This window comes from Argopecten irradians, chromosome 2 (genome assembly GCF_041381155.1).
Source record: "Argopecten irradians isolate NY chromosome 2, Ai_NY, whole genome shotgun sequence".
NCBI classification, from domain to species: Eukaryota; Metazoa; Mollusca; class Bivalvia; order Pectinida; family Pectinidae; genus Argopecten; species Argopecten irradians.
In genome coordinates this window covers 24,746,945-24,774,783 of record NC_091135.1, presented here as the reverse complement: position 1 = coordinate 24,774,783, position 27,839 = coordinate 24,746,945, and the positions used below count along the sequence as shown (strand labels likewise).

The 27,839-nt window shown below is 35.6% G+C and overlaps 1 protein-coding gene across 9 annotated transcripts in view; it reads right to left on the bottom strand.

Moving 5' to 3' along the window:
- Positions 1-27,534, bottom strand: part of LOC138314899 (melatonin receptor type 1B-B-like) — a 41,859-nt gene extending 14,325 nt beyond the window's left edge. The window contains exons 1-4 of one of the 9 annotated variants that reach the window (XM_069255516.1): positions 27,195-27,528; positions 13,931-14,071; positions 13,122-13,203; positions 7,222-8,443 (exon numbers count right to left, since the gene is read on the bottom strand). In XM_069255516.1, the coding sequence (XP_069111617.1) occupies positions 7,222-8,106 (885 nt within the window). In that variant the 5' untranslated portion in view covers positions 8,107-8,443; positions 13,122-13,203; positions 13,931-14,071; positions 27,195-27,528. Of the gene's footprint in view, positions 1-7,221; positions 8,444-13,025; positions 13,204-13,930; positions 14,262-27,194 lie in introns of those variants that run through there. The other 8 variants (XM_069255517.1, XM_069255519.1, XM_069255518.1 and 5 more) reach the window with 8 other exon arrangements.
- Between the last annotated feature and the right edge of the window lie 305 nt (positions 27,535-27,839).

Here is a 27,839-nt window from a genome sequence, read left to right as displayed (position 1 = left end):
TGCAAATTACTTGGGCAATATTAGTCGCTTGGACATCGTCTCGTTCCATTATTTTATTGTTACATGTGAAACATTGTAAATATCCTAGTCTACATAAGGGATCTAGAATTCTAACGATATACTTGTGCAAATAAAATTACCATTTATTATTGACAGAATAAAAATCAGCAAATATATAAAACATTTTATATGAGAGAAAAAAACATAAATCATCGAAACTTCATTCCGATTGTCTGACTGTACACCCATATACACGTACATTGCTTATGTCTACGATAACTGGAAAAAAAAAACCATAAACAATTATTTGGAAGCATACATAATACTATTTGATGCCATGAACACTGTTAAATACCGCCGGAACATTGTTACTAGTTAACACATGCATCAGAAATAAGAATTTTGTTATCAAAACGTAGGAACATGTTTTGATTGAAATCAAACGAAATCACTGACGTATGTAACAAATCTGATGCCTGTCTTTTATGCAAAAATTATGAATTAAGAATTATGTCAGTATGACATTGAAAGTCGCTGAAACAACATATTGTTATTTTTCGTTTAAAAGTGCTGAAATGCATCGTACAAGGCAATGAAAAAACCCTTTGCAGTGTACTCATATGCCGGACAACTGCCCTGCAGATTTTCTGAAATTGTAAGCCTAAATTCGTGATATTTTGAAGTTTTTCATACATTACCCGTATTTACCACAATTACCTCCTCCCTAAAAAACGGTAGTGGTGCATATAGGCCTATATATACATGTATCATGTATTCAACATGTGAGACAAAAACTAAAATCAGACTGTTTTGTAAAATATAAGTCGTAGGTATTTTTTTATTTATTTTTTTTTTTTTTTTTTTGCCGATTTGTACTTTCACTTCCAAATAATCGCAGACAAAAAGTGTTAAAATATAGACAATGTAATGTTCATTGGAAATATAATAAGGATTAACGTCATTACGTACCAGAAGGGCATGTTCAATCGTAAACTGCTTTAATTCACGGACAAGAAATGTTTATCGATGCAAAACGATGCTATGAATGACTAAATCAGTCGATCGGTCAACTAGTGTAACTTATTTGCCGGAATTTTGTCAAATAATGTCGCCGTAATTTCGATGAAATACAAGTTGATACACATTATATGACTGGCAAAGAAATACTATGAAGGTGACTGATAGAATTTGTTTTTCATATCATTTAATTCTTATAGACAATCTATCCTAAAGATCCAACGTTATCGATGTTGCCTTATTTTGATAAAATGTGCTATAATCTACAGTGAACCACCTAATCTAGGGCATCGCCTGAAGCCGTGTACCGTCCTGGTAACATGCTAGTAAAACAGGTCAATATATCACGAAAATTCCATTTCTATTAATGCACTGCAAACATATCAAGTAATGATTATGATAATATAAACGGATTGGGCATAGCTTGTTGATCTCTCTTTATACTGAGGAAAGTTGGCTTGATAAATGTTTAAGTTGTTTTGATCTACTGTGTGTTATGTACATGTATGTTTTGCTATCGATCTTTTTTTTATATGGATGTAAGGAAGCAATAAAGATAAATTGAATTGAATTGTATAAAACCGCTTGACAGCGGCTTTACAAATTTGCTTACAAATGGAAAAAGTAAAAGAAAGTCTTTTTTGGATTTCAGACATGTCTTCATCGATGTTTGGAATGTAGTTTTAAATATATGTGCTTCGTCATACTGGGACTATATGCGGACGACGAGGAATGTAACAAATATCGTCTTATAATGCTCAACACTGCCGCAACGCGTTTACCCTACCAGTCATTACCGCCACGACGCATCAACGGGAGTTTAAGAGGATTGGAAGCTTCCACAAAACATATGTTACGTCTTGTCTTGAAATGTTATGGCAATAACGTGTAATATATCTGCCTACACAAACATACAGACATACTTTAGATAGGTCGGTGGTATTGACATACGATGTAATTATTGGTGATAATAAATGAGTTTTCTAGTACCTGTCTACCTTCACCAGAAAGTGTATGTCACAGTATATGCTCTGTTTTCTTTCGAACTACATTGTATCTTTTTTGTAAAATACTCCTTCCTATATACATATATTTTTACCAATAAATACATATATTGGCAGGTATGTGCATTTTGGGTGTTTCGATATATTTTATTTTATTTCCACGCCATGAGATGTGTTTCAACTACATGGAATCACAGACACTGTTATAGTCTTTTATAACGGTTTTGGTCACAATAACAAAACCGATATCATGATTCATAAATAAATAAACGTATAGTGGGTAAGTTTCACATCAATGATAATTTGTCTACGACATCCTTAATGCGAGTGAGTAGCGTTTCAAACTAAACCATCATGGTCCTTGATTACGGAGATTGTCGTCAGAGGCATGGTCTGCATTTTTATATGAATGTCTGTTACAAAACAGTGCTTCAGCAAGCGAATCAATAGAAAACATAGATGCAATGGTATCTACTTCCGTCAAGTGACATGGTATGATATATATTTCTAGTTTCGAGTGGGTGATGGTGATTTGATCACAGTTAGGTATAGACCTGTGTTGCTGAAATCAGTATGCACAACCATTACATGTTCCTGGCACTTTACGTTCATTATAAAACTTATTGGATATATGCCACTGTCCCTAAGCACTCTGTATAGTTGGATTCACATAATTAAGTCGTACTTCGAAGTCATGGTAATTCTCTTTAAAGGATTGTTTCGCCCAGTCAAATATTTTTTGTAAAATCTGTTAAACGGAAGAAAAGGTGAAAAAAAAACATTGAAATAACCTCTATTGAATTTCTTAATGCGTATGAGATTGAACAAATGTGAATTGAATACAAACTGGAAGGAAATCCTTGATATATTACGATGTCTGGCCGACAGGATATTATGCAAATGAAGCTGCAATGGATTATGTTTCGCGCATACGCATTGTTACGTACTTAAAGTAAACAAAATGGCTGAAGAGCGTGTGAGAAACAAAATGTATCTGAATCTGCAACAAAGAGGAGGATATTATGATGGAATCGGTAGCACCCTAGGATATTTCTAGAGAATGAAATTCTGAGGTGGCATGTAGCATTAGAAGAAACAGAAGCCACATCTCAAGCGGAACTCGCCCGGATTCTGTTGGGACTCGTGTTGCACGTTCTAAGTTAAATTTCAGCACATATGCCAGCGGCAGACTAACTACATATATATTTGATTTACTAAGCTAGTGAGCGTATGTAAGTAACTTGAAGTGTTATAGGTTAAATGATATGTATAAACAATCAATGGCACTTCGATTTGCTGTTGTTTTTTACTAAACATGCAGTGGTAAGACTGTTACATCTATCTAACATTTTGTTGCACGCTTCCGTTTGTTGATTCGGCCTCGTTTTGGAAAAAAATACGTCATTTTCTATGTAAAGCTTGACTTTGCTCAATTTTTAGAGTATTTTCCTCGTCAAGATAGGTAACTGACCACCCATATTGATCGCTGTTTGCATCGAAAATGATATGAAGATTATATATATGTACCGGATAAATTTCAATTTCTTAGTCTTTATATTTCACTGGGCGAAACCTATCTTTAAATATAAATGTTTGACAATTATAAATTCAATAGATTTATACCAAACAAAATCATTTTTTTTGAAATTGTTTTGTTAAAACATTGAGCTTTCAATGCTTTTACCAATTGGCCGTGCAGGTAGGGCGTTAGAATTGTACCTGCTGCCCCTATCGCATGATCGTAAAAGGCGACTAAATTTAGGATCTTATTTTTTCTCTTCTTCCTAACTGACTTTCTTTCCTAATACCTCTCTTGTCACCGCCTCACTTTTGGCCTTGAGTTGATACTTCGCCCATGTGAAGAAGGCTCTGGGTTTTGTCCCCTGGCCGAGACACACCAAAGTCTATTAAAGTGGTAGTTTCTGCTCCTGCTTAGCGCTCAGCATACAGGGAGTGGGACGACTGGTTCGCACGTTGTCAGTTTAATGTGACCGGGTGGGGTGTGTTGCTTGGTGTCTTCGGCGGCAAGCTTCAGTGATATAGCACTATAGAAAGGGCAACAGTTCCACTATACAAGAAAACACATCATGAATATACCGCAGTCTCCTAAAACACGCACCTTGCACAACACACACGCAACACATCGCATACATGGGAGGCCGTCCTTACATGACCATAGCTGTTAATAGGACGTTAATTAATCAAACAAAGCTTTTACCAGTAACGATATCTTAATACCTTCCTTCATTTCCTGGAATATCGGACATTTTGAATAAATGCATTTCCATTTAATATTGCATTTGCAATGATATTTCCCTTACCACGTAGATGTTAAAATAGAAAACATACAGGAAAGATATAACTTGATAACATGGAAACTTACTGTATAGTATGCTATTAAGAATCCTAGGCACTAAGTTTATTTTCCTTGCTGGTATACGTACTAGGATATTACTGATTACCGTTGTCAGACCTGGTTATACAAAATACATATGGAACATATCAGCGCAAGTTGCGGCTTTCGTCAATATCTGTATCCGATAGCATCATCTGAAGTAAGAATTTTGTTTTTGTTTTGTTAGGAGCAATAACGATGCCTGATATAATTTGTAGCCTCTTAAGCACGTGCATGGTGATGCAGGCACACACGCTGACAAATGGAATTATATATCAACTATATATCAAACTGACTCATCCGCAGACTTATACGTCACCTTTGATAAGTGGCATAGGCAAGCGGCCTGAGCAGATTCGAAACCATTTAAGTTTATCGATAACAATTTCAACGTCGAAAAATATATATATCCATTTCATCAGATGAAGTTACAGCGACAAAACAAAATTAACAATATTTAATCTTTTACACTCTTAGATTGTACTTTCGAATAACATTTTACATTCAAAGCACTAAATGGGTCCCCTGATGCTCCTATACCAATAGATAGCGTTGCAGTGGTTTCATTTGGTTTGTTCTATTTTGTTGATTAAATACCATAATTACATATTACATGTACATTATCGTATATTGAATGTCTGGTATAATTGGTTTTGATAGCGAGACTTTGCATGAGTAACATGGTGCTACAGCATTAGCATACTTCTAAGACACCAGACATTACATCAGTCGAATTGTACTAAAATGAGTTTACTATGCAGCTAACCCACTTCATTTGTTCGGACTAGACTTGTGTTCCATGAAACCGAAGTCAATCTACGCCCAACTAATGACCTCCTATAAGACAAAGTTAACTACGGCATTTGATTTACAACTCATTTTAAGCATTTAAAGTATTGGATACAATATAAAACAAATGATATAAGTTTGGCATATGGAAGGAGTAACATAAACTTTCTTAAATTCTTTTAACCCTGCAGTCTCGTGGAGTATACTTCAGTTTCAACTGTGTTTTCTAAAACCTGGGATACAAGATACAAGTGCAGTATGTGTTACCGATATAGCCTGCACACCGCCATGTATAACATCAAGATTATCGCAAAACATTCCTATGACGTCATCAGACAGATGCGTATAAAACTAACGACTTTATCGGCCACGCGATAAAATGAAGAAGCTCATGCCGTTAACATGTATTTCTTAATTGCATTTCGAAACTCACATGAGCTTATTTCCGTCCGATAGCTGTGCTATTTTAAGAATTTTGATGACCCGTCACTCTAAGTCTTCTATACTTATTTATAAGTGTATATTTTCAGCAGATTGGCATTTTACAGAAAAAATTTAATGGGAACGTCTACTACCATAAATGCAATGGGCAAAATACATCTCTCTTTTTACTCGGATCCTGAAAAGTTAGAAATGATAATAGAATTGTTCCAATTCCATAATCGATCGAACGAGAATAACACCTTACATCATAGCGACCAGTGTAAATGCAGAAGGAACACAGAACCATGTTGAAGTAATAATTAACGTTTCCCGTTGCATTTTACAAAATATGCTTTCTGAGTGTGGGTCGTGTTGTACACTTTTCGTTATCAGGGTCTACGTGAATACACATTTGAATTACTGGCCAGCAATCATAAACATAATTCCTTTTTTAAAATGCAGTTCCAATATTCGACAGATACTCTAGTGTTATGTTAAACGTAGATAAGCAAGTGCGTTGGTGTATTCTTGATAACCTGAACATAAAAGTCACGTATCGCTAGTACAGGATGTCGATTTCATTTCATATTTACATTATCGCCTTAATGATAACATTATCACTATGGTCACGGTTTTGATATCGAGTGGGGAAAAAAAGAAGATTTTTTTATCATAAAAATTGAAATTTAGATTGATGCAATGGTGAAACAAATTCATGTTTATCATATCGTCTATGCATGGTAATTTAATAAATCAAAGCATTCAACCCATACGAATAATTATATATATCAAATGCAATTTTTTTTTTATTTCAGTTTGCGAACATTGCAGTATTGTATTATAATAATAAATATCGGTACTGTATGGGGTTCTCACCCACTAAACCTCTCTCCATCACCTTATATGGAAATTTTTTGAAGTTACATTGTGTTCGACTACCAGCATAACGGAGACAGTGAAACATGTTCTGTTTACTTTAATACTTGTTTGTTTAATTAACGTCGTATAAACCGCTAGGGTCATGTAAGGACGGCCTCAAATGTATGAGGTGTGCAGCGTGTATGTACTGTGTTTTTAGTGACTGCGGCATATTCATGTTACATTGTATGTCCTGCTTTATATTGGAACTTTTGCCATTTTTAAAGTTCTCTGTCACTGAAGCATGCTGCCGAAGACACCAAGCAACACACACCACCCAGTCACATTATACTGACAACGTGTGAACCAGTCGTCCTGCAATCATAATGCTGAGCGCTAAATAGGTGCACCACTTTTAAAGACGTTTGTGTGTCTTGGCCAGGGGACAGAACCCAGCGCCTACCTCACAAAATATCTTGACGTGCGTAATAAATATCAATCACAAGGTAAATATAGCCTACGTGATAATACGTAGAACCTAGTTACTACTATCAAGTCATTACGTGGATTGAAATACTATATTTTATCTTCCTTATGCAAGAAGGTAATCCGGTTGTAATTTTCAATAATGTAGGTTTCTGTCGTTTTTTAACAATAAAACATAGCAAATCAACAACGGCAGTACTTATTTAAATATATCCCAATCCAATTATCTGTAAAGTCGGCTATACTTACCACGGCATTGAGATACGAGGGAATGTTACTCTTATCGTTGATAAAAGCTCCAATGTTTGAATAACAGAAGTAGGGAAGCCAGCACAACAGAAAACATACTAGAACAATGACGAGAGTTTTTGCGACAGCCCTCACACCCTTTTGTTCTTGGCTACTTTCGAAGGAGAAGGTGTGTTGTCGTCGAAATTCACTAGACCTCCTAGTTTTAATGTACACCTTGATATAACAAACCAGCATGACAATAATCGGTATAACAAGATTAATGAACTGGTTAGCAGCGTGCAGAAAATACGAGTTTATTGGATAAGTAGGACCACACTGCATCGTCTTTGGCTTATACACAGCTTGGCTAACATGCGTGGTGCAAAAGGCCAACAAGAGGCCCCATACCCACGCAATCACGATCATTGCGTTCCCATAACGTCTGAGTGGCGGGGTAACACTATGTACACATATACACTTATATACCGCGATCCACATCAATGTATGGATTGATGTCACTAGAAGAGTCGTGTTTATGGTGAGATTCAATGTACACATCCACCGAGGAAGGCTCCAGCATTCTTTGAGAAGGTTATAAAAGGCCAATGGTGCCATTAATGCGCCGATCATTAGATCAGCAATTGCTAAACTGAGAAAAAACATGTACAGCATTTCACGCATCGCTCTATTTCTCAGGATTACAATGATGACCATCAGGTTCCCGAACACGGCTGCTATAATTGAAAGGACCAGCATAGTACCCAGAATCCCTGTAGTTCCAGTCCCGAAATAGTCCGTGGTCTCATTGAGACTGTCACAACTTATGTGACTGTTATGGAACTGATTTCGCATCATGATTTCATCTTCAGAATTCATAGTATCAATAGTTGTATTATTTGTCATCGTTCTTCAGTTCAATAGTCTTTAAGTAAAAATGTTGTTTTATTAGAGAAACTGCACACAGTAATAGCTGCCTTTCAATCCGTATTTCCGCAGACAATTTGTAGACTTCAGTGTTACGGATGTTAGATTTTCATTGTGAAATATTTTTACTTGCCAAGTTTTTCTGATATGAGTTTAGGTTTGATCTGGTAAAAGTAATTTTTTATTGTTGACAGTGGTTACACCCAGACGAATCTCCCTTTCGGCATGTCTTTGGTAACAATACCATTCCTCCTATAAATCCCGAGTAACTTTAGATGCTTAATTCTCAACAGCTCAATTCCACCATTCTTATCATCTGAAACAGATCGAAACGTTAAGACTTTAAGAATATTACAGGTTCATTGACTATTACTAAATGTCATTCTGTGCATATAAGACAGTTATTCTATCATTTATTGAAGACTATGAAAGTATGTACCGATGAATTAATTACACAAAGAACCAAGGCCTTTCAGCTAAAACTAAAATAATTATCACAAATGATCAGATGATCAGCTACGTAATACAGCGTTGCGTGGGAACAAAACAAAAGTATAACATTTCTAAAATATCCTTAGGCATTTATAAGAGCAATAATGATGTTGTTGGTAAAAATCTGGCTGACGGTAAAATGATCAAGACATGTATATAAATAAAAGCTAAAGGCACTTTTACATCACAGAAAAACAAATTATTCGTTTGGTAATGCGTTTATCATGTGCAGCAAACAGTTCAAAGACAGGCATGCTTTCTTGATATCAAAAACACGATTGTTAGGTCAAACTGATATAGCCCATGGGGATACACCTAGCTCTAACTGTTCATTACATAACCGAGTGGTGTGGTTATGTTGTGTAAATTCTGTAGAAAATACATATCTTCTTTCAATACACAATTCACAAACTTAAAACTATTTGGCAGGAAGTGCTTCGTTTCTTATGGTTTAGTTTTCTATTTTCACCGGGGGTGTACTTATTGGGGTAGTTTTAGTCCAATAACGCAATCTATTTCATACCACCGTGACCTTAACCTAATTAGAATATTCCCCTCAATAGGTTTTTATTGTCATTTATCTTAAGCACCAAGATAAAATCAGAGAAACAAAATGTAGCTTCGCTTTAGAACCCTGCTTACTCAATTTGAGTTTCTGTATTTAGAGCATTGTTCGAGTACCTATATATCGCCTTAACGTTGATCGAAACTTCAGAAATGGATTCATTATAATCTAGTCTAAATCCAAGAAAGATAAATATAACGATCTCGCTTTGAGGCTTTGTACCTGTTGCTGAGAACAATTATCTGAACCAGAAGACATGCAGCTACTATACAAACCATGTGTTACATCTTTGGTTCTTACACTTAACACTAAGTAGCGCAAAACAGATGAAAGTTAGTTCAGCTCAATGAAGTAAATGACAGCTTCTTACAACGAACTCCTACTAAGTATAATATTAATATTTTTTGCTGTTTTGGTACTAGTATCTAAGATTGGTGGTGGTGTGTTGATAGAAGGTTTAGAACTTCGTTAAATCTAAGTAGATAACCGAGACACTTTATATCGCCCTGGCACTAAAATGTTGCGGAATGCCAGCAGGACGCTCCTCTTAACACAAACCCTGAAGTCTTGTCTCGCTGTGTACTTCGTACAGTTATACATGAACAACTATCGCCAACATCTTTGTTTTTCTGGAGGTATGATGTTCTCAGGTAGGCACATTACAGAGTATATAAAAAGTACAAGCCATTTTTTGTCTTTTCATTTATCCGCTGGTCTTTTAGTCGTTTGCCAAAATAGAAAGAATGAAACCATAATGTACATTATGAAGATTCATAATAGTCATCATTGTTGATGCATATTTCTCACAAAGAATCACGAAGTCAACAAGCATTGAATAACATATAAAAGCTGCATATTGTTGGTGGAATATTCCAACATACTTAGCAAAGAACTGGTGTCATAAGGATTATCGGCAACGTATCAAATTTTCTAGTTTCGTTCACATGTAATTTATATTTTATTTTTATTTTACTATTACAGTATGCAGCGGATAAGGATTAAAATAAAATCGTGTATGTGTTGAGATTTTGTATGAAACTCTTTTGTCAATTGTTAACATTTAAAAGTTTAATTATACGTTTGGTTTGGTTTGGTTTTCGGGTTTATTACATTTAAGTCATATTAACAGCCGGGATCATGTTAGAACGGCCTGTCGTATGTGGTGTCCTGCGCTTCTGATGGACAAGGTGCGTATTTTGGAAAACATCGGTATTTTCGTGTTGTGTCTTCTTGTATAGGGGAACTCTTGCCCTTTTTAGTACTGAAGCACGGTACCGAAGACACGCCCAATCGGATCACATTACATTGACCACAGGCGAACCAGTCGTCCGACTCCCTATATGTTGAGCGCTAAACAGGAGCAGAAATTACCACCTGAGGCTTCGGTGTGTCTCGGCCAAGGGACAGAACCCTGAGCCTACCTCTCAAGGCAGAGCGCTCAACAGAAAGACAAAACTGAGGCGGTGTCAAGGGAGACGTTAGTAAGAATTAAGTAAGCTAGGAAGAAGAAAAAACTAAAATATCCTTAATTTAGTCGTCTTTTACGATCATGCGATAGGTACAGCAGGTATACTTCAAACGCCCTGTCTGCAGGGCCATGAAATATAAGTATTCCAGAAATAAATACTCCAGATTAAATCCTCTTTTGCAGTACTTGGAATACACAAAAAAATGTCTATCTTAACGATATCGAAACTGGTATATAATCAGATAAACTCAAATACAACTTCTATAATAAGATACACACGCAATCAATTTGTGTCACAATTTTAATGCACATCTAACGGCTAAAATAGCAAAAATATTTAGAAGCTGATTATGTCAAAATGATATTGTAAGTTAAATCTATGTTATCTCTACTAACTTTACAGAGGCGGATTATCTGGTAGACGATTATTCAAATTTTTGTACCTACGTGTGGACTGCTAGCTTTAACCGATATCTTACGAACATATTTTAATCACTTCCATAGACGTTAGGTAAGCATTTCCATTGCATGCCAACATTTTCAATTATTTCAAATAGCTGCCAGTTCACAAGATGGTTTCGTCAATAAAATTGTTGCAGCTATGTTTCTTTTCTCTCTTTCTCTCTCTTTAACCCTCACGTTTTAATATTATCTCTTTACAGCTATACAACTGAAAGTATGCAATCTAAACACATCGAAAACTGTCGTGGATTATTGTAAACCGCATAATAATTCAGGTAGCGATTGGGTCCTTGTGTAAGATGCAAAAACAAAACTCAACACGGAACTCTCCGATCACAAACCGGATGTCTACTACTTGAGCTACCTTACCCTGTCTATGTCGATCGACTTCCGATCTAGAACCATTATAATAACATGTACCAATCATATGCTCTGCTGTTAGTGCTTACAGCGGGGACACTGCTGGTAGCTCGTGCTCACATCTTACATAAACATATTTACATAATTGTTATGTGAATATAACTAAAGAAGAATCACATTGTTAGCATCATAATTCGATTTAAAGACTGTTCAGTATCAGTAACTGGAACGTGCAATCAGAACAGATCACTATTCGGTCTGTCCACATCAAAGGGGTTATATAATGAACAGTGATGGATAACTTATCTACAGAAAATGTCAGGAGTTCGATGTATCGCCCCATGTGAGGGAGGCTCTGTGTTCTGAGACAAAACATATACAATAGCCCCTCAAAACAAAGAGACATTCACACATTGTAGCACAATGTACACGTGGATGAAAAATACTAGTACTACATGATATCAGATCTTCCGATCATGCACAACCAGGAAAAGCTTTTTTTACCAAATGTTTCTACTCAGTATCATACGCTCAACCGGATTTGCGATTCGCCAAAAAGCTTTGCCGTATTTCCTGGTTCATTACCTGTCCTACATAACTTTCTATACCAATTTGCATTAGCTTTAACATATGTTACTGTCTCTAGCATAATGCCATGAACGAGATTAAAGATTTGGAGATTAGCGGGGTTTAGCGTTAGAGTCCCCTTATTGGTAGTGGTTTTTAAATGTTAAATAACAGCATTCTTAAAATACAACAAGCTTACAGTAAGTGGTGCAAGCAACACACGTCCCTTGCCTTCGGTTACATTTTGTATTGCATGGCAGTTCATTATTGCTTAGTTATGCAACTATTGTATGAAGTTTGAACACATTCTCTTGATATGTCCTCAAGTTATCGTTCGGAAACTAGACTTTCTTAAACATGCTATTTCAGTAGTGACCTTTTGATCCTTAATTCAATCCAAAACAGTTTTCTCATATACTATCATTAAAGGAAGTTTGAACAAATTCCGTTGATGTGATCTAAAGTTATCTCCCATAAACTTAAATTTGTGTAACTATCAATTTTTAGTAAGTGACATTTATAGCTGACCTTTCGACCCTGAATTTAATCCCAAGCTGTATTCTCTTATACGCTACCATTGTGTGAATATTGATCAAAATTCTAAAGTTATTGTCTGGAAACAAATATTTTGTGTAACAATCTATTTTCAGTGACAGTGACCTTTGCAGTTGACCTTTGACCTTAAAATGTATTCCCAATCTATGATATCTCCTATGCTACCATTGTGTGAATATTGATCAAAATTCTTTGATGTGTTTTAAGTTATCATCTGGAAACTAATATTTTGTGTAAAAATCTATTTTTAGTAACAGCGACCTTTGTATTGACCTTTTGATCCCAAATTCAATCCCAAGCTATGTTATCTCTTATGCTACAATTGTGTAAAGTTTGATTAAAATCCGTAGATGTGTTCTCAAGTAATCGTCTGGAAACTACGAAAAATTGAGCAATCTATTTTTAATAAAAGTGACCTTTGTAGTTGACCATTTGACACAAAATTCAATCCAAAGCTGTATTTCCCATATACTACCATCGGGTGAAGTTTGATCAAAATCCATCCATTCGTTCTCAAGTTATCACCTGGAAACCAAATCCGGAAGACAGTCAGACAGACGGAAACAAACACTCCTCTGATTTCATCGGCAGGGGACTAATCACATATCTTTAAACAAAATGTTCAAAGTTCATGTAGACTTTTAATTAGATTTATTTACACATGTATTCTTCGTATGAAACATGATTATAACGAATCCCTCCTAGGGGCCAAGGAAGTTACTTTGTTATTACCATGGGCCTTTATACACATGTTACAAAAAGATGAATGCATCAAAGTTTAATAATAAACCACAAGGATGATAAAGTTAAGAAAACTTTGAACGAGTATTGATTTGACATAAATCACATTGCGTTGCTTACATTTGTAGAGATAATCTATTTTTTTCTAGCGATTAAAGCACTTTTATTTCTAATTGGAATAAATGCTTACACCATTACATACAACATATGTCGTTGAAAACAAATCAACGCTTAATTACGGCACGAAATATATGTAGTTCACAGCGAATGATAAATACATAATTATCAGAGTAAGTCTTAGTGCATCTGTAGTAGTCCTTGGCATACACAGTAAGTGTAGATTAGATTTATAAACAAACGATTATGGGAAAGGCATCTATTCTAATTAATAATATTATACAATACAACAGTGTCGGTATTTTATGATGGACATGACGCATTGCATGTTTTTGATTTGGCGATTTGTATCATTATAAATAATATCTTAACTAAATGCGCACGCCAAAATTATACTAAAAGTCATTATTTGACAAAAACTTGAAAAAAAATATAAAGCATTGTCGCATGAAAAACATTAATTGAAAATAACTTACCCGATACATTACATCTGAGTCCATTGAAATGTGATGATTACGTTACCAGGGTCGATTGTATTTTATATAAATACACAAACAGGTTCTTGGAATCACGATCACAATTTGCTAATTTCCATTGGTCACTATTCTAGTCCATAGCTTCAAAGAAAAAAATCCAAACTTGATTCCACGTAACTTATCAATTTCTGGATAACGCAACTAACAAGTAAACAAGAATCTCGTCTATATAGCTACTGTCTGATATTCAACAGCACACCTCTACCAAATATTCAAGAGGAGGAGCTCAGAATTTATCTTGAGCTCATCCCGACCAAGCCGTCAAACAAACCCGATTCACTAGTGCAAACTACGTGCTCGCTGTAAGAACTGATAAAGGCTCTCCCCGTAAGTGATTTGGTAAGTTTTCCAAATTACTTCCCACCAATAAACCCCCTCTTGTTTTTATATTACATTGTTTGGTCTGACGATAAATTTACTGTAATGGCTTTTGATTAATGATGTTGTAAGGAACGGTTAATGATATTACTCAGTGATGAAATATACAGAGAAAAAAACATTAGATATAAGAAATATGTTCAAAACGAAAGATGGGTGGAGTAATCTAAAGGGCAGTATCAGTATATCATAGAAACATGCCTTAATTGCAATATTCTGCTATGTACATATTACAGATAAGAAAAAGTTCTCGTTCTATTATGCACTTGTATCAAACCTGGTGAATAAAATGAAAATCATTACACTGCATCAGAATTAATAAATAAAAGTTAATAAGAATATATTTATAATCAACACAAACGTCCAGTAAATACATACACCTTGCGTTTAAGGTAACAGTTATATACCGACAATATATTTTAAACAACAAACACCTACCTCATCTCTGGCATTCTTAAGTTTATTTCGGATTGCCAAAGTCTTATCGAAAAAAATAAGCTCACAAATTACTTAACTGATTTTGCGATACTGACTGTATTACCAGTCATCTTCATAGACGAAACACGTGTACAGACTAGGTAAATGTTATACGGACGGCGGGGGATCACCCAGTAATATTGTGGAAGGAATTTTGAGCGTTTAACCTTACTCCATACCTCACACAAGAGATAAATCTTTATAACCAGCTATCTAGATGAAGAGGAATCTCGCAGGTTGAACATTTTATATGTATTAAGTATCGGATGTTTACTGAATACAAGTAAGATTTTATAGGGCTATAGTATTATAGTAGGATTAAAAAAACCACTTACCATATATTAATCAGTTATAACAATGGACGTTAGAAAAGTAAAGGATGGAAACCAATAATGTTTTAGAACGGAAGTCAAAGTTCAAATCGTAGTTCTCAGTAACATTATATAACACACGATACATCATCCCGCCAAAGTGAACTAATGATCCACTTAGGGAGTTCAAATGACAACTAATAAAGTGGGATATAGACCATCCGCTCTAATATGATCAAGTTTTATTATGGAGGAGTGAAATGAAATATAAAAAATGTTATGTTATTTTCTATATATATCAACCACAATGGAATGTATGCTTTGTTTGTTTGATTAATTAACGTCCTATTAACAGCCTGCAATCTGATTAAAATACAGATTCTTATTATCACTACGTTGGATAAGAGGATATGAGATAGGGGTCAAAGATGACCTTTTGAAATGGCCAATCGAATTGGCACTGCCAGAATCTTGACTGAGGACGATAAAGTTTGAAAAGCCTGTCAAAATTACTTTCGTGTATGTAGTCATCTCGCCCGAAGTGCACAACAAAGCTAATTGTTTATGTATACTGGGACGAAAAGACGTTTTCAATTGATCTTGTAAGGTGTAGAAACTGCATTTGCTCTGCAGCACACGTGGTTTAAAGGTCATCTGGTCGTGACCCCTTATGGGATATTGTCAGATCCTCTATTGAACGGAGTGGTTATAAGGATCTGTGTTTAAATCAGATTGAACAGCCTGGTCCATGTAATGACGGCCTCTTATCTATGTGGTGTGTAGCGTGTATGTAGTACGAGGTGCGTGAGTTGGGAGACTGTGGTATGTTCGTGTGCAGAACATGTTTTAAAATAAATCTAGCCAATTGGTATAGGCGGTAGACGTGGTTACTGCAAGTACATGTAATCAAATCGTACTCCATAATACCTTCGAATCAGCATCTGTAGCTAACATACGACTCATTTAAACATGCTGTCTACAGTTTATTCTGTGGGAGTGATTATACATGTGTTTGCAGCTAAACAATCCTTGTTGCACATGAACACAATTAGCCCTAATTCAAGTAACCAAATTACTACGTAAATGCTAAATGTTACTGAGTTCGCAATAACTGTAATTTTAAACAAAAGTGCATAACATATAACAAGATTTAAAATAGAATGCCTATCAGTGGTTTTTGCATATTTGCATACATCTTTCATTAGAGTATCACATTGCATTACAACTGAGGAAGATTATTCGGAGGGGCATGTGACTTACAGACACACAAACCTTGTTATAATATCAAATCATTATGGCATCTAGGTAAAATAAAAACGAATGATGAGAAATAGGTATTATATGAAATAGGTATTAAGGTGAAAATAACTGCACGGTTTGGTTACGATTACACATTGTGTAATTTTTCCTGAATTCAAAGACAGTATGATATTAAACGTCAACTCAATGATGTATCACACTATACAAAGTGGTAGAATTGTAGCAATCATTATAACTTAGTGAAGAGTATATGTAGATGATACCTTTCCTTCCACCATTTGTACCTAGTCATGCATGCATGGAATGGAGGACTTGCGTTTAGTGAAGTTAAGCTTTTCTTACTTGCTACAACACTATATGTAGTCATTCAAAGCTGAATTTCCATTACCAATCTCAATGTCCTAATGTGACATCATAGTTTTATAAGAAAGCCCATTTGACATACTATATAGGTTTTACTTCAATAAATATAGTCAATTCTACTACAAGGGCACCTCTAATTAATTGGAAAAGTCACTTATGACAGACTCACCGGGCACATTTGCTAAATACTCTGGCTGGTTAATGATGTTAATTGAGTAATTTTTTTAATTAACGTCTTACTTACATCCGGGGTCATGTAAGCACGGCCGCCAATGTATGCAGTATGTAGCGTGTGTGTAGGGCGAAGTGCGTGTTTTGGGAGACTAATGTATATTAGTATTGTGTCGTTATGTATAGTGGAACCCTTGCTCTTTTATAGTGCGATATCACTGAAGTATGCCTGTCGCCAAGACACTAAGTACATGTAGCACACCCCATACAAGATGAATGAGCGATATGTATGAAATGCTTAAAAGTAGTTGTTTAATATAGTTGTGTGACCGTGCAACGTTCCAAAAACTGCGTGCGCACATCGTCCGTACAGCGCACAGGTGCGATCGGGACGATTGGTCAATCAATTTTGCGAACTCATTCTATAAACGGACCGTGTTGATGATTCTAATTTGCTTGTTCTGTCATTTAAGTGATATCTAAATCTAATATTTCATTTCAGTTTAAACATATGTTTTTGCGCATGTAATATTTCATCATAACATTTGAAATATATTTTGAATGACATATATTTAATTTTGATTTATTAATTGTATTGACAGTTTGGGCGATCTCTATATATATTTTATTTGAACATGAAATCTGTATTAAGTAGTGTACATATATTAGATGATTAAATCAAGTAGTAAATAAAAAATTAATGACATAAAATAATGGGGAGTGTCGTATATAATTAATGTTCTCAAGGGACATTTTAATCATACATGTAGATCTGTTTTAGTGTTTACACATACGCATAAAATACAATACTTTATCTTATTACATGTACTTATATTAAATGTACATGGCCCTGCAGGTAGGGCGTTACAATTGTACCTGCTGCCCCTATTGCATGATCGTAAAGGCGACTAAATTTATGATTTGTTTGTTTGTTTGATTTATTAACGTCCTATCAACAGCTATGGTCATGTAAGGACGGCCTCCCATGTATGCGGTGTGCTGCGTGTATGTTGTGTGAGGTGAGTGTACTGGGAGACTGCGGTATGTTCGTGTTGTGTCTTCTTGTATAGTGGAACTGTTGCCCTTTTTATAGTGCTGTATCACTGGAGCATGCCGCCGAAGACACCAAGCAACACACCCCACCCGGTCACATTATACTGACAACGGGCGAACCAGTCGTCCCACTCCCTGTATGCTGAACGCTAAGCAGGAGCAGAAACTACCACTTTTACAGACTTTGGTGTGTCTCGGCCAGGGGACAGAACCCAGAGCCTTCCTCACAGGGGCGAACGCTCAACTCAAGGCCAAAAGTGAGGCGGTGCCAAGGGAGGCATTAGGAAAGATAAAGTCAGTTAGGAAGAAGAGAAAAGATAAGATCCTAAATTTAGTCGCCTTTTACGATCATGCAATAGGGGCAGCAGGTACAATTCTAACGCCCTACCTGCAGGGCAATAAATTTATGATCTTATCTTTTCTCTTCTTCCTAACTGACTTTATCCTTCCTAATGCCTCCCTTGGCACCGCCTCACTTTTGGCCTTGAGTTGAGCGTTCGCCCCTGTGAGGAAGGCTCTGGGTTCTGTCCCCTGGCCGAGACACACCAAAGTCTATAAAAGTGGTAGTTTCTGCTCCTGTTTAGCGCTCAGTATACAGGGAGTGGGACGACTGGTTCGCCCGTTGTCAGTATAATGTGACCGGGTGGGGTGTGTTGCTTGGTGTCTTTGGTGGCATGCTTCAGTGATATAGCTTGTTTGTTTGTTTGTTTGATTAATTTACGTCCTAATAACAGCTATGGTCATGTAAGGACGGTCTCCCATATATGCGGTGTCTTGCATGTATGTTGTGCGGGGTGCATGTTTTTGGGAGACTGCGGTATATTCATGTTGTGTCTTCTTGTATAGTGGAACTGTTGCCCTTTTTTAGTGCTATATCACTGAAGCATGCCGCCGAAGACACCAAGCAACACACCCCACCCGGTCACATTAAACTGACAACGGGCGAACCAGTCGTCCCACTCCCTGTATGCTGAGCGCCAAGTGATATAGCACTTTAAAAAGGGCAACAGTTCCACTATACAAGAAGACACAACATGAATATACTGCAGTCTCCCGAAACACGCACCTCGCACAACATACACGCAACGCACCTCATACATGGGAGGCCGTCCTTACATGACCATAGCTGTTAATAGGACGTTAATTAATCAAACAAACAATTAAATGTACATGTGTAGTAAACCAAATGGTACAAAATTCTGTCACATACACTTATATACGTGTGCTGTACGGTGTGCACATGTACATGGGGATACAGGTATACACTCTACCTGCATACAAGTAATTATAAATGACTTGTGAACTGTAAACTACACGTATATATAGGCACACAGGGCTGTCGTTATTGTCACTTAGCCTAGGGTCCTTGTCTCCCTCTTCCCCCATCCCACCACCTTAGAAGATGACACCTTACCTGAGATGATGATCAGTCAGGCGTCACAAGTAAGGTATACCTACATGTCTTTTCTTTAACCCCAGGGGTCAATTATAGCGTTCAATTCAATTTATAGCATGCTAAGACCGCCTCTGTACCTGTATAACCTGATTAGTTTAGTCTTCTTGATCCCATGTGTGGTTTTGTTTCAAATAATAATAATAAACTTATAGCTACTTTTTTATCAATTTTTTACTTATTCTTTCAATTGAGAATAATTGTTATAATTTTATTGATTTTTTTTAAATGACGAAAATGTATACACTTTGGTTTGTATCTTGTTTGAATTTTATCTTTTATTAAGGAGAGGGGTTTATTAATAATTAAATTTATACTACATGTAAACATGTACATGTATATATGTGTATTTCCTTATATCCCACCCAGCCCCTCACCAAACCAACCAACATTATATACATGTATATCCTGAAACTAATTCTGCCCTCTGGCCATGAATTGTCCTCCCTTCTGTACTAATATACTAGCCAACAGATCTAGTATAGAAAAAGATGTGAATACATAAATGAACTAGATAATATACTATATAAATTCCAGGTAAAATCTATCTAGTATAATTGAAGCTAAATGCATATGTACATGTACACTGCATGTACATGCACATTTCAAACGATTTTGCGTAAAGTTAAGTTTGAATATCTAAATGTAATTTCTTAATGAGACCACATGACAATAGTTTTGATTAATGAAGCTGTCCTGCTTTAAAATATCTATATGATTTTTAAGTTATTTATATACATCCAAATTTTAAAACTGAAATGTTGTTAAGTTAACAATTCCCACCCAGCCCCTCACCAAACCAACCAACATTATATACATGTATATCCTGAAACTAATTCTGCCCTCTGGCCATGAATTGTCCTCCCTTCTGTACTAATATACTAGCCAACAGATCTAGTATAGAAAAAGATGCGAATACATAAATGAACTAGATAATATACTATATAAATTCCAGGTAAAATCTATCTAGAATAATTGAAGCTAAATGCATATGTACATGTACACTGCATGTACATGCACATTTCAAACGATTTTGGACGTATTTAGTTGCTAAAATTCTATTTTTTTAAGTTAATATACATCAATTTAAACTGAATGTTTTAAGTTAACAATAGAAAAAGTTTGAAGAAGTGTATTAAGTACGTAGTTTAAATCAACATTATAAAGGTCTAATTAGCCAGTACAGTAGACTGTTTAGCAGCCTCAAGTACGTAAATTGTCAAGTTAACAAAAAAAAACAAAATACATATTTGTTATTTAATGGATATCCTTTGTCTTCGATACAGGAGAAAGAAACCCCATCATCGTTTCGCATGTTTACTCAATAAAAAGTTGAATTCCTCAATTTAAATAAATCACGATAACTATCGCCCATACATCGTTCCTACCGCACAGACCGCACATCTGCTTACAACTTCCGCATACCGTGTAACGTTGTGCGGTCACACAACTGTAATTTCCATTGCGATATACTAACAGTTGTCAGCAATAACATATCCTTGTATATCATCCTGCAATAAATAACATGTATGGTACACCCAAACTGTAATTTATTGAATTTTCTACTTCTTATGAGCACATTAATCTCTTGGTGTAATCTACCTAACAAACAAGTGGTCATGTCACTAACGGAGTTATAAATGCCAACAGTATTGGAAGGAAATTTCTTAATGAATAAATAGACCTGTTCAATTTGGATGGTGCCCTGCAGGTAGGGCGTTAGAATTGTACCTGCTGTCCCTATTGCATGATCGTAAAAGGCGACTAAATTTAGGATCTTATCTTTTCTCTTCTTCCTAACTGACTTTATCTTTCCTAATGCCTCCCTTGGCACCGCCTCACTTTTGGCCTTGAGTTGAGCGTTCGCCCCTGTGAGGAAGGCTCTGGGTTCTGTCCCCTGGCCGAGACACACCAAAGTCTATAAAAGTGGTAGTTTCTGCTCCTGCTTAGCGCTCAGCATACAGGGAGTGGGACGACTGGTTCGCCCGTTGTCAGTATAATGTGACCGGGTGGGGTGTGTTGCTTGGTGTCTTCGGCGGCATGCTTCAGTGATATAGCACTATAAAAAGGGCAAAAGTTCCACTATACAAGAAGACACAACATGAATATACCGCAGTCTCCCAAAACACACACCTCGCACAACATACACACAGCACACCGCATGCATGGGAGGACGTCCTTTTTATGACCATAGCTGTTAATAGGACGTTAATTAATCAAACAAACAAACAAAAAATCAATTTGGATGATTTGCTGTTCATAAAAACAATCACCTGAAAGAGTTACATAGTTTTGCCTTAAAGTAGTACGTATACACATCATTGTATTGTAAATATGTTCAGTATTAAGTAACTATAAATGTCTGTCTGTTTCAATTAGATGAAAATTGGCAAGATTTCAGCTTTTGGTTGTTGGTAAGCACCTTAAGAGTCTAGGTAATGAGAAAATTGATTATAGCATGAAAAACAGTCCAACGGTTTTTAGTTTAACAAAGACTGGCTAATCCTTCTATGTTAAGTTATAACATGTAGAATATATGTATGTATGAACTGGTCATACATCTAACATACATTTGTACACATGTAAGGTATATCATTGGCAAAATAATAAGGTAACTAGTATGTGATAAATAACAACAAGATATCCCAGAGGGAACTTAGCGCCCATTAAACAATGATCAATGTCTGACAATAGAAAGAAGGATCTTTTCTCTACTTTTCACTATACAGAGTAAGACGACTGGTTCGTCCGTTGTCCGTATAATGTGACCGGATGGGACGTGTTGCTTTGTGTCTTCGTCATCATGCTTCATTCATGTATCACAATTAAAAGGACAATAAATACAATATACAAGAATACACAAGACGAATATACCGCAATATTCCAAAGACATGCATCGCACACTACATACAAGCTACACTCCGCGGACGGACAACAGACAATTCCGCTAAAAGGATATTTGTACTATAAATTCTGTTTCAAATGAATGAAAATACCAAAACTGATATTTTCACTCTGGTGAAACATACCACTTTTATTTTCATCATTAAAACAAGATACTAGACTACGCACTCCCAAGTGGGGCAGTTGCCAGGTATTAACTGCTTATCGGTGGTTTTTCTCCGTGTACTCCGGCTTTCCTCCACCAACAAACCTGGCACGTCCTTACATGACCCTGGCTGTTAATAGGACGTTAAACTAATAAAACCAAACCAAACGCTCTGGTATAATATGCTTCAAAAAGATCTGACAAATTCCCCTATGTGTCATGTTCTGTTGACCTTTTCTTACATTCCAATGAAAATCGATTCATATGGAATATTTTAGTCGATCAACTTGAGTGTATCAACCACATTTGTTGTGATTAACAACACGGCAAATGCAAAACAAATTGACGAAGCAGTAGGTAACGTTTTGCCAAAATATGGGATCAGTAAGTAAAACCTGAACAAATGAAGATCTTCGACTATCTGATGAGAAAAGAGGTTGGTATGGTGTACTTCCGATGCGATACGGCCATTACAGCTGCTATCTTCAGTTGCAAGTTTGTTACCGTAGACGATCTGGAGACGTGTAAAGGGGATCAAGTTGAGTCTTTGGCAAAAAATTAAAAATGTATTAAAAATGTAATAAAAACTGTTCATCAATATTTACTAACCAAGTATATCCATATCAACATGTGGAATGCGTAAATTGAATATCCTCCCATTCTCTAACAGTATGTTTTTCAGTGTTTGATAACGGCAGCGATAACTGGGGCCTGGTGAGAACGATGAGTAGAGAGGTTGGATTGACATGAGAGCATTTTTTCCGACATGCGTTAACTTCTTTTTTTATTTCGTTTGTTGAATCCACACTATTTCAGACGTAGTTAATGTATTTTTGTTTCAACATTACAAAATAAAATGCCTTCACCAACACTAATTTTACATGATATTGGAAAAAAACATTCGTTGTGAATAGTTTAAAAACCATTACTATAACTATGTTTTTTATCTTTCAAATCAAAAGTTGTTTTTCGAATCGCTGGATATAATATTTCTAATAAATATTATGTGAAACGTTGATATGAAATAGGAATCTTAAGTTGCAAGTAATTATCTGTAGCTAACCTAAGTGCACCATACTTTTGGAATAAAACGCAAGCTTCGTTGTAAAATTTATAACCCGCAGTTTAATCGAAATGTTCTTATTAGAAGGCGTTTCTTCATTTTTTCCGAGAAATACCGATCAGTATATGATGACTTAAGTGTCTCCAAAAAAACGAACCTGAAATTACTTTTTGTCTTGAGTCATCGCGGAATGTTTTAAGAAAATGACATTGTTTCGAAATTCTTTTCAAGACGACAACACTTCTTCGAACAACGGTAAATATACCATTCTCGAAATAAAATTAAAAGGCATCATATCAGTGAACAATAATACTATTGACCCTGTTTCGGTTGTTTTGCTAATTCGTACAATCCTTTTTTCGTATACTGTTTTTGGAACTGTTTTATTTTTATTTTATTTTTTTGGTGGAGACATATTAAAGCCTGGGAATGTTTATCTTCCCATGTTTACAGCAAGTTCTCACTACTAATTACTATTAGATTACACATTTGACAGGCGGCCATTGGCGTTTGGGAATACCTCGTAGTAGATTCGCTTATCTCAAAACCATTTCAATTTCATCTAATGAATCCCAGAATAAGTCCTTGTGCTGGAAAATACGATCAGGATAGCGAAAGGCTATCATCAAAAGTAAAACGGTTGGTCGGTAGATAAACACGTTGATACATGAAGCGTCTTTTCGAAACCTTCACTTTGAAAACAAGGACTTGGTTAAATACAGGCAATGAAGCATAGATGACTTTAACGAGACCAACAGGGACAAATTAAAGAGAGGTGAACACCTACTGTACGACATCTGTAAATTAGTTCACAGACCTCCATCAGAGAATTTAAGCAGTTAATTTAATAAAAGGTACCTATATGTAAAGAATGCATTCTTTTCACCTACTAAAACAATTAAAAGTTGTACATGTTCCATAATATTGTCATACAAATCACACCTCATTATTTATAGTCTATTTTATCAGAATCGTTCCCTGGACATGTAAATGATTTAAGTATACATGCTGCACCTTGTCCATGTTTAAAAAGAAAAGAAGTGATGTTGATAAACAGTTACTCAAGTGATTAGTGTATAAGAGTTTTGAGCTATTTGTGTGATATGAACCCGAGAACCAAGCTTTTATCTAATGATGCTTTGTTAGTTGATTAAATAAACATTATTAACAGCCATGGCTATTGCGCTGATAATGCCAAAATGATACATCATGTATAATTGAACGAAATTAATGATAACGAAATGTCTTAGTTCACAGAGCTTGAATGTTGCATTTTATGTTATGATTCTAAGTGATTTTTAAAAGTAGATGAACTATTTATTAAGAGCCTTTTAAATCATATTAGCCATCTTAATAAGTCCAATCGATTTAAAACTAAGTGTTGTTTCAGAGTTTTGCAGACTTAATTAAGGGCCACAGTGATAAAATGTAATTACAAACAATTTCCGAGAATAGTGAATCATCGTGATATTAAATTACTTCTATAATATCTAACGAGATACACATCTCCAGTTGATATAAATCTGACTAAAATGCTGATCATAATCATTTTACTTGGTTTCAATAGAAATTCTTGACAGTTCATTCTTGTCATATATTGCTATGTTTGGCAAATTTTGCCCATTGATAAAATTGGCCAGTTTGATGATTTTTATGGATTCGTTGGAGGCTGCTATTATGTTTTTGCTTAGCCTACATCTGCTTGTGTTGTTGCCACAGGGAGTTAGTTTTGGATTTATTCCAGAATTGGTTTTTTATATGAGCATCTGTTTAAAAGTGAAATCTAAAACTATCAATTTCACGGATAAGATGTTAAAGTGAACAGTCGGGCAAGGATGGCTAAAGTTGGTGAAAATGGTGTGAATGTATCCAGTATTATTTCTTATGAAATAGAAAAATAAAATCTCTCGTCAAAATCTGTCTGCGTACGAAAAAATTAATTTAAAGTATGGGAATTCTAAAACGTCCTCCCGGCTCACTAACGTCTGTGGTTACATTTCCACGCAGCCTCGCTTTCAATGCTTTCAACTTTTCTTGACTTTAATGGCCAGAACTGCGAAACTAAGCAGAACTTGACCGTCCTATTAATATGTGAGAACTTTTGAAAGGCCAATGAACGCATTTAGACTGGTTTTCTTTGCCCGACTATTCACTTTAAATGTGCATTATATTCTACTTGCATTATCAAATTAATACTTTTAAATTAATGAGGCAAACCGCCGCGCCTATAGCAATAACACAATTGTTGTCACACCAACTCACATAGATTACACTGCCCTTCAAGCATGCCTTGAGATAATTTATGGAACATGAGGGACAAGTGTAAAATTCACACTAGTTCGATATCAGAGACAATCAACGTTCCAAAATATGCTTTGATCTTAAAGGTCAATACTTAAACTTAAACGGCTTCTAATTTCCATATACATACTGTACAGTCGGATCATTATGTCCCATAAGATATTACTTTAAAGGGACAATTCAGTTAGGCTAATTCTGTTAAATAATCACGAAGCAAATAATGACATACATGTATTGATCTACATTCCTTATGAAACATATAATTAGAAATATTGACAATTTCACGATATTGTTAAGCATTTTGATTGATACCGTTGCATGTACTTTTAGACTGAATTGTCCCTTAAAGGGTTATTTTTTACACTTGCAGTATATTTTCACTCAATGGACAATTTTAAATAGATCAATTATAAATGCTAATTTCAATAAAGCGGGTCGCCTTATGTACACGCAGTATTAGTATCACTACGGCATGTGTATACAGGGAATAATTCATATGTTTAGTGTTGTAACTACATTTTAGACCAAACTACACATGCTGTAACGTTATAATAGTTTCTGATTTATTCAATTGTTATTGAAAAAAAATATGATTCGTAAACCTAGTGAACCTTAAGAAAGAAATTGCTTTTGCTGGAAATTATCAATCAACCTTTCTGCGATTGCAATACAAATAATGTTAGACCTCACTTGTAACGAAACATTTTTTTCATAACGGTGGGTGTACAGTGGTTAAGCACGTCTTGAGTTTTGACTCATTCCTCAAATATCTTGCAGGACTTTATGAAAACTGATAAAAATCAAACTGTCAGGATCAGGTGTATTATGGGTGCAGCAATCCTCTAACTAGGTCCTCACACTATGGTATACGCTGTGTAAAATGAGCAGACGACATATCGAAGGTTAAAGGTCAGTGGTGAACACTGTTTCTGTGTTTTGGATTTAACAGTACTATGTAATTACACGGAAGGCCGTCCTTAAATGACCCTGTCTGTTAATAGGATGTTTGTTTGCTTGATTAATTAACGTCCTATTAACAGCTATGGTCATGTAAGGACGGCCTCCCATGCATGCGGTGTGTTGCGTGTATGTTGGAACAGAAAATCTAGGGTAATATAAACAACAGAAAATCTAGGGTAATAGAAACAGTTGCTGATGTTATTATATTTTCGTACTTTATCATATGTTGCTTGTTTCTGATGTTGTTTTTTTATTGTGCTATATATACTGTAACAGATACATAAACCTAAATGGACAGTTTGAACTATGTACTAGTACTCTTAAAATCACATATTTTGACAGATATAAATGAAATTTATACATACCAAGAATACAGTCTTCAGAAAATCAAACTAAATCCCTTTAGACGTTTTTACTGTTGTTTTACTAATGTTGTTTTTTTAATCCCTTAAGACTTTTTAACTGTGTACATGAGCACGTGTTGTTGGATGGTGTACCACATCCTCATACACACATGAGGTATGCAGGGTCATTCACTTACTACTGTAACTCCACTCTACACGGTCTAATACATACTACCGAGAAAAGCGAGTAAACCTATACAGCACTAATATTAGAAACGTTAGTCATTGTTGTAGGAAACTTAACATTGACTGTTCTACGAAGCTAACACAATGTAAACCTTAAACAATAATGAACACTCCAGATAGACAGCAGGAATGCTAGTTCATAATTATGTAGATTCATGCTGGTATATATTTTCTACGTGTATTTACTGAAGCATAACTTCCCTTAGGGTTTTTTACAGTACTTGAAAGTGAAAGAAGTAAACTCTAAAGCTTACAAGTAATCTTTCATTTGTGGGTCAGTGTCTTTAATGAATAAGATATTCGTCGTCATTATCATCATCTTTATCATCACCTGCACTATAAATATCATTGTACCTGCAGTTGCATAATCGTAATTAATGACCGAACTCGATATTAAACACGTTTGCGCCTTTGTCTTTA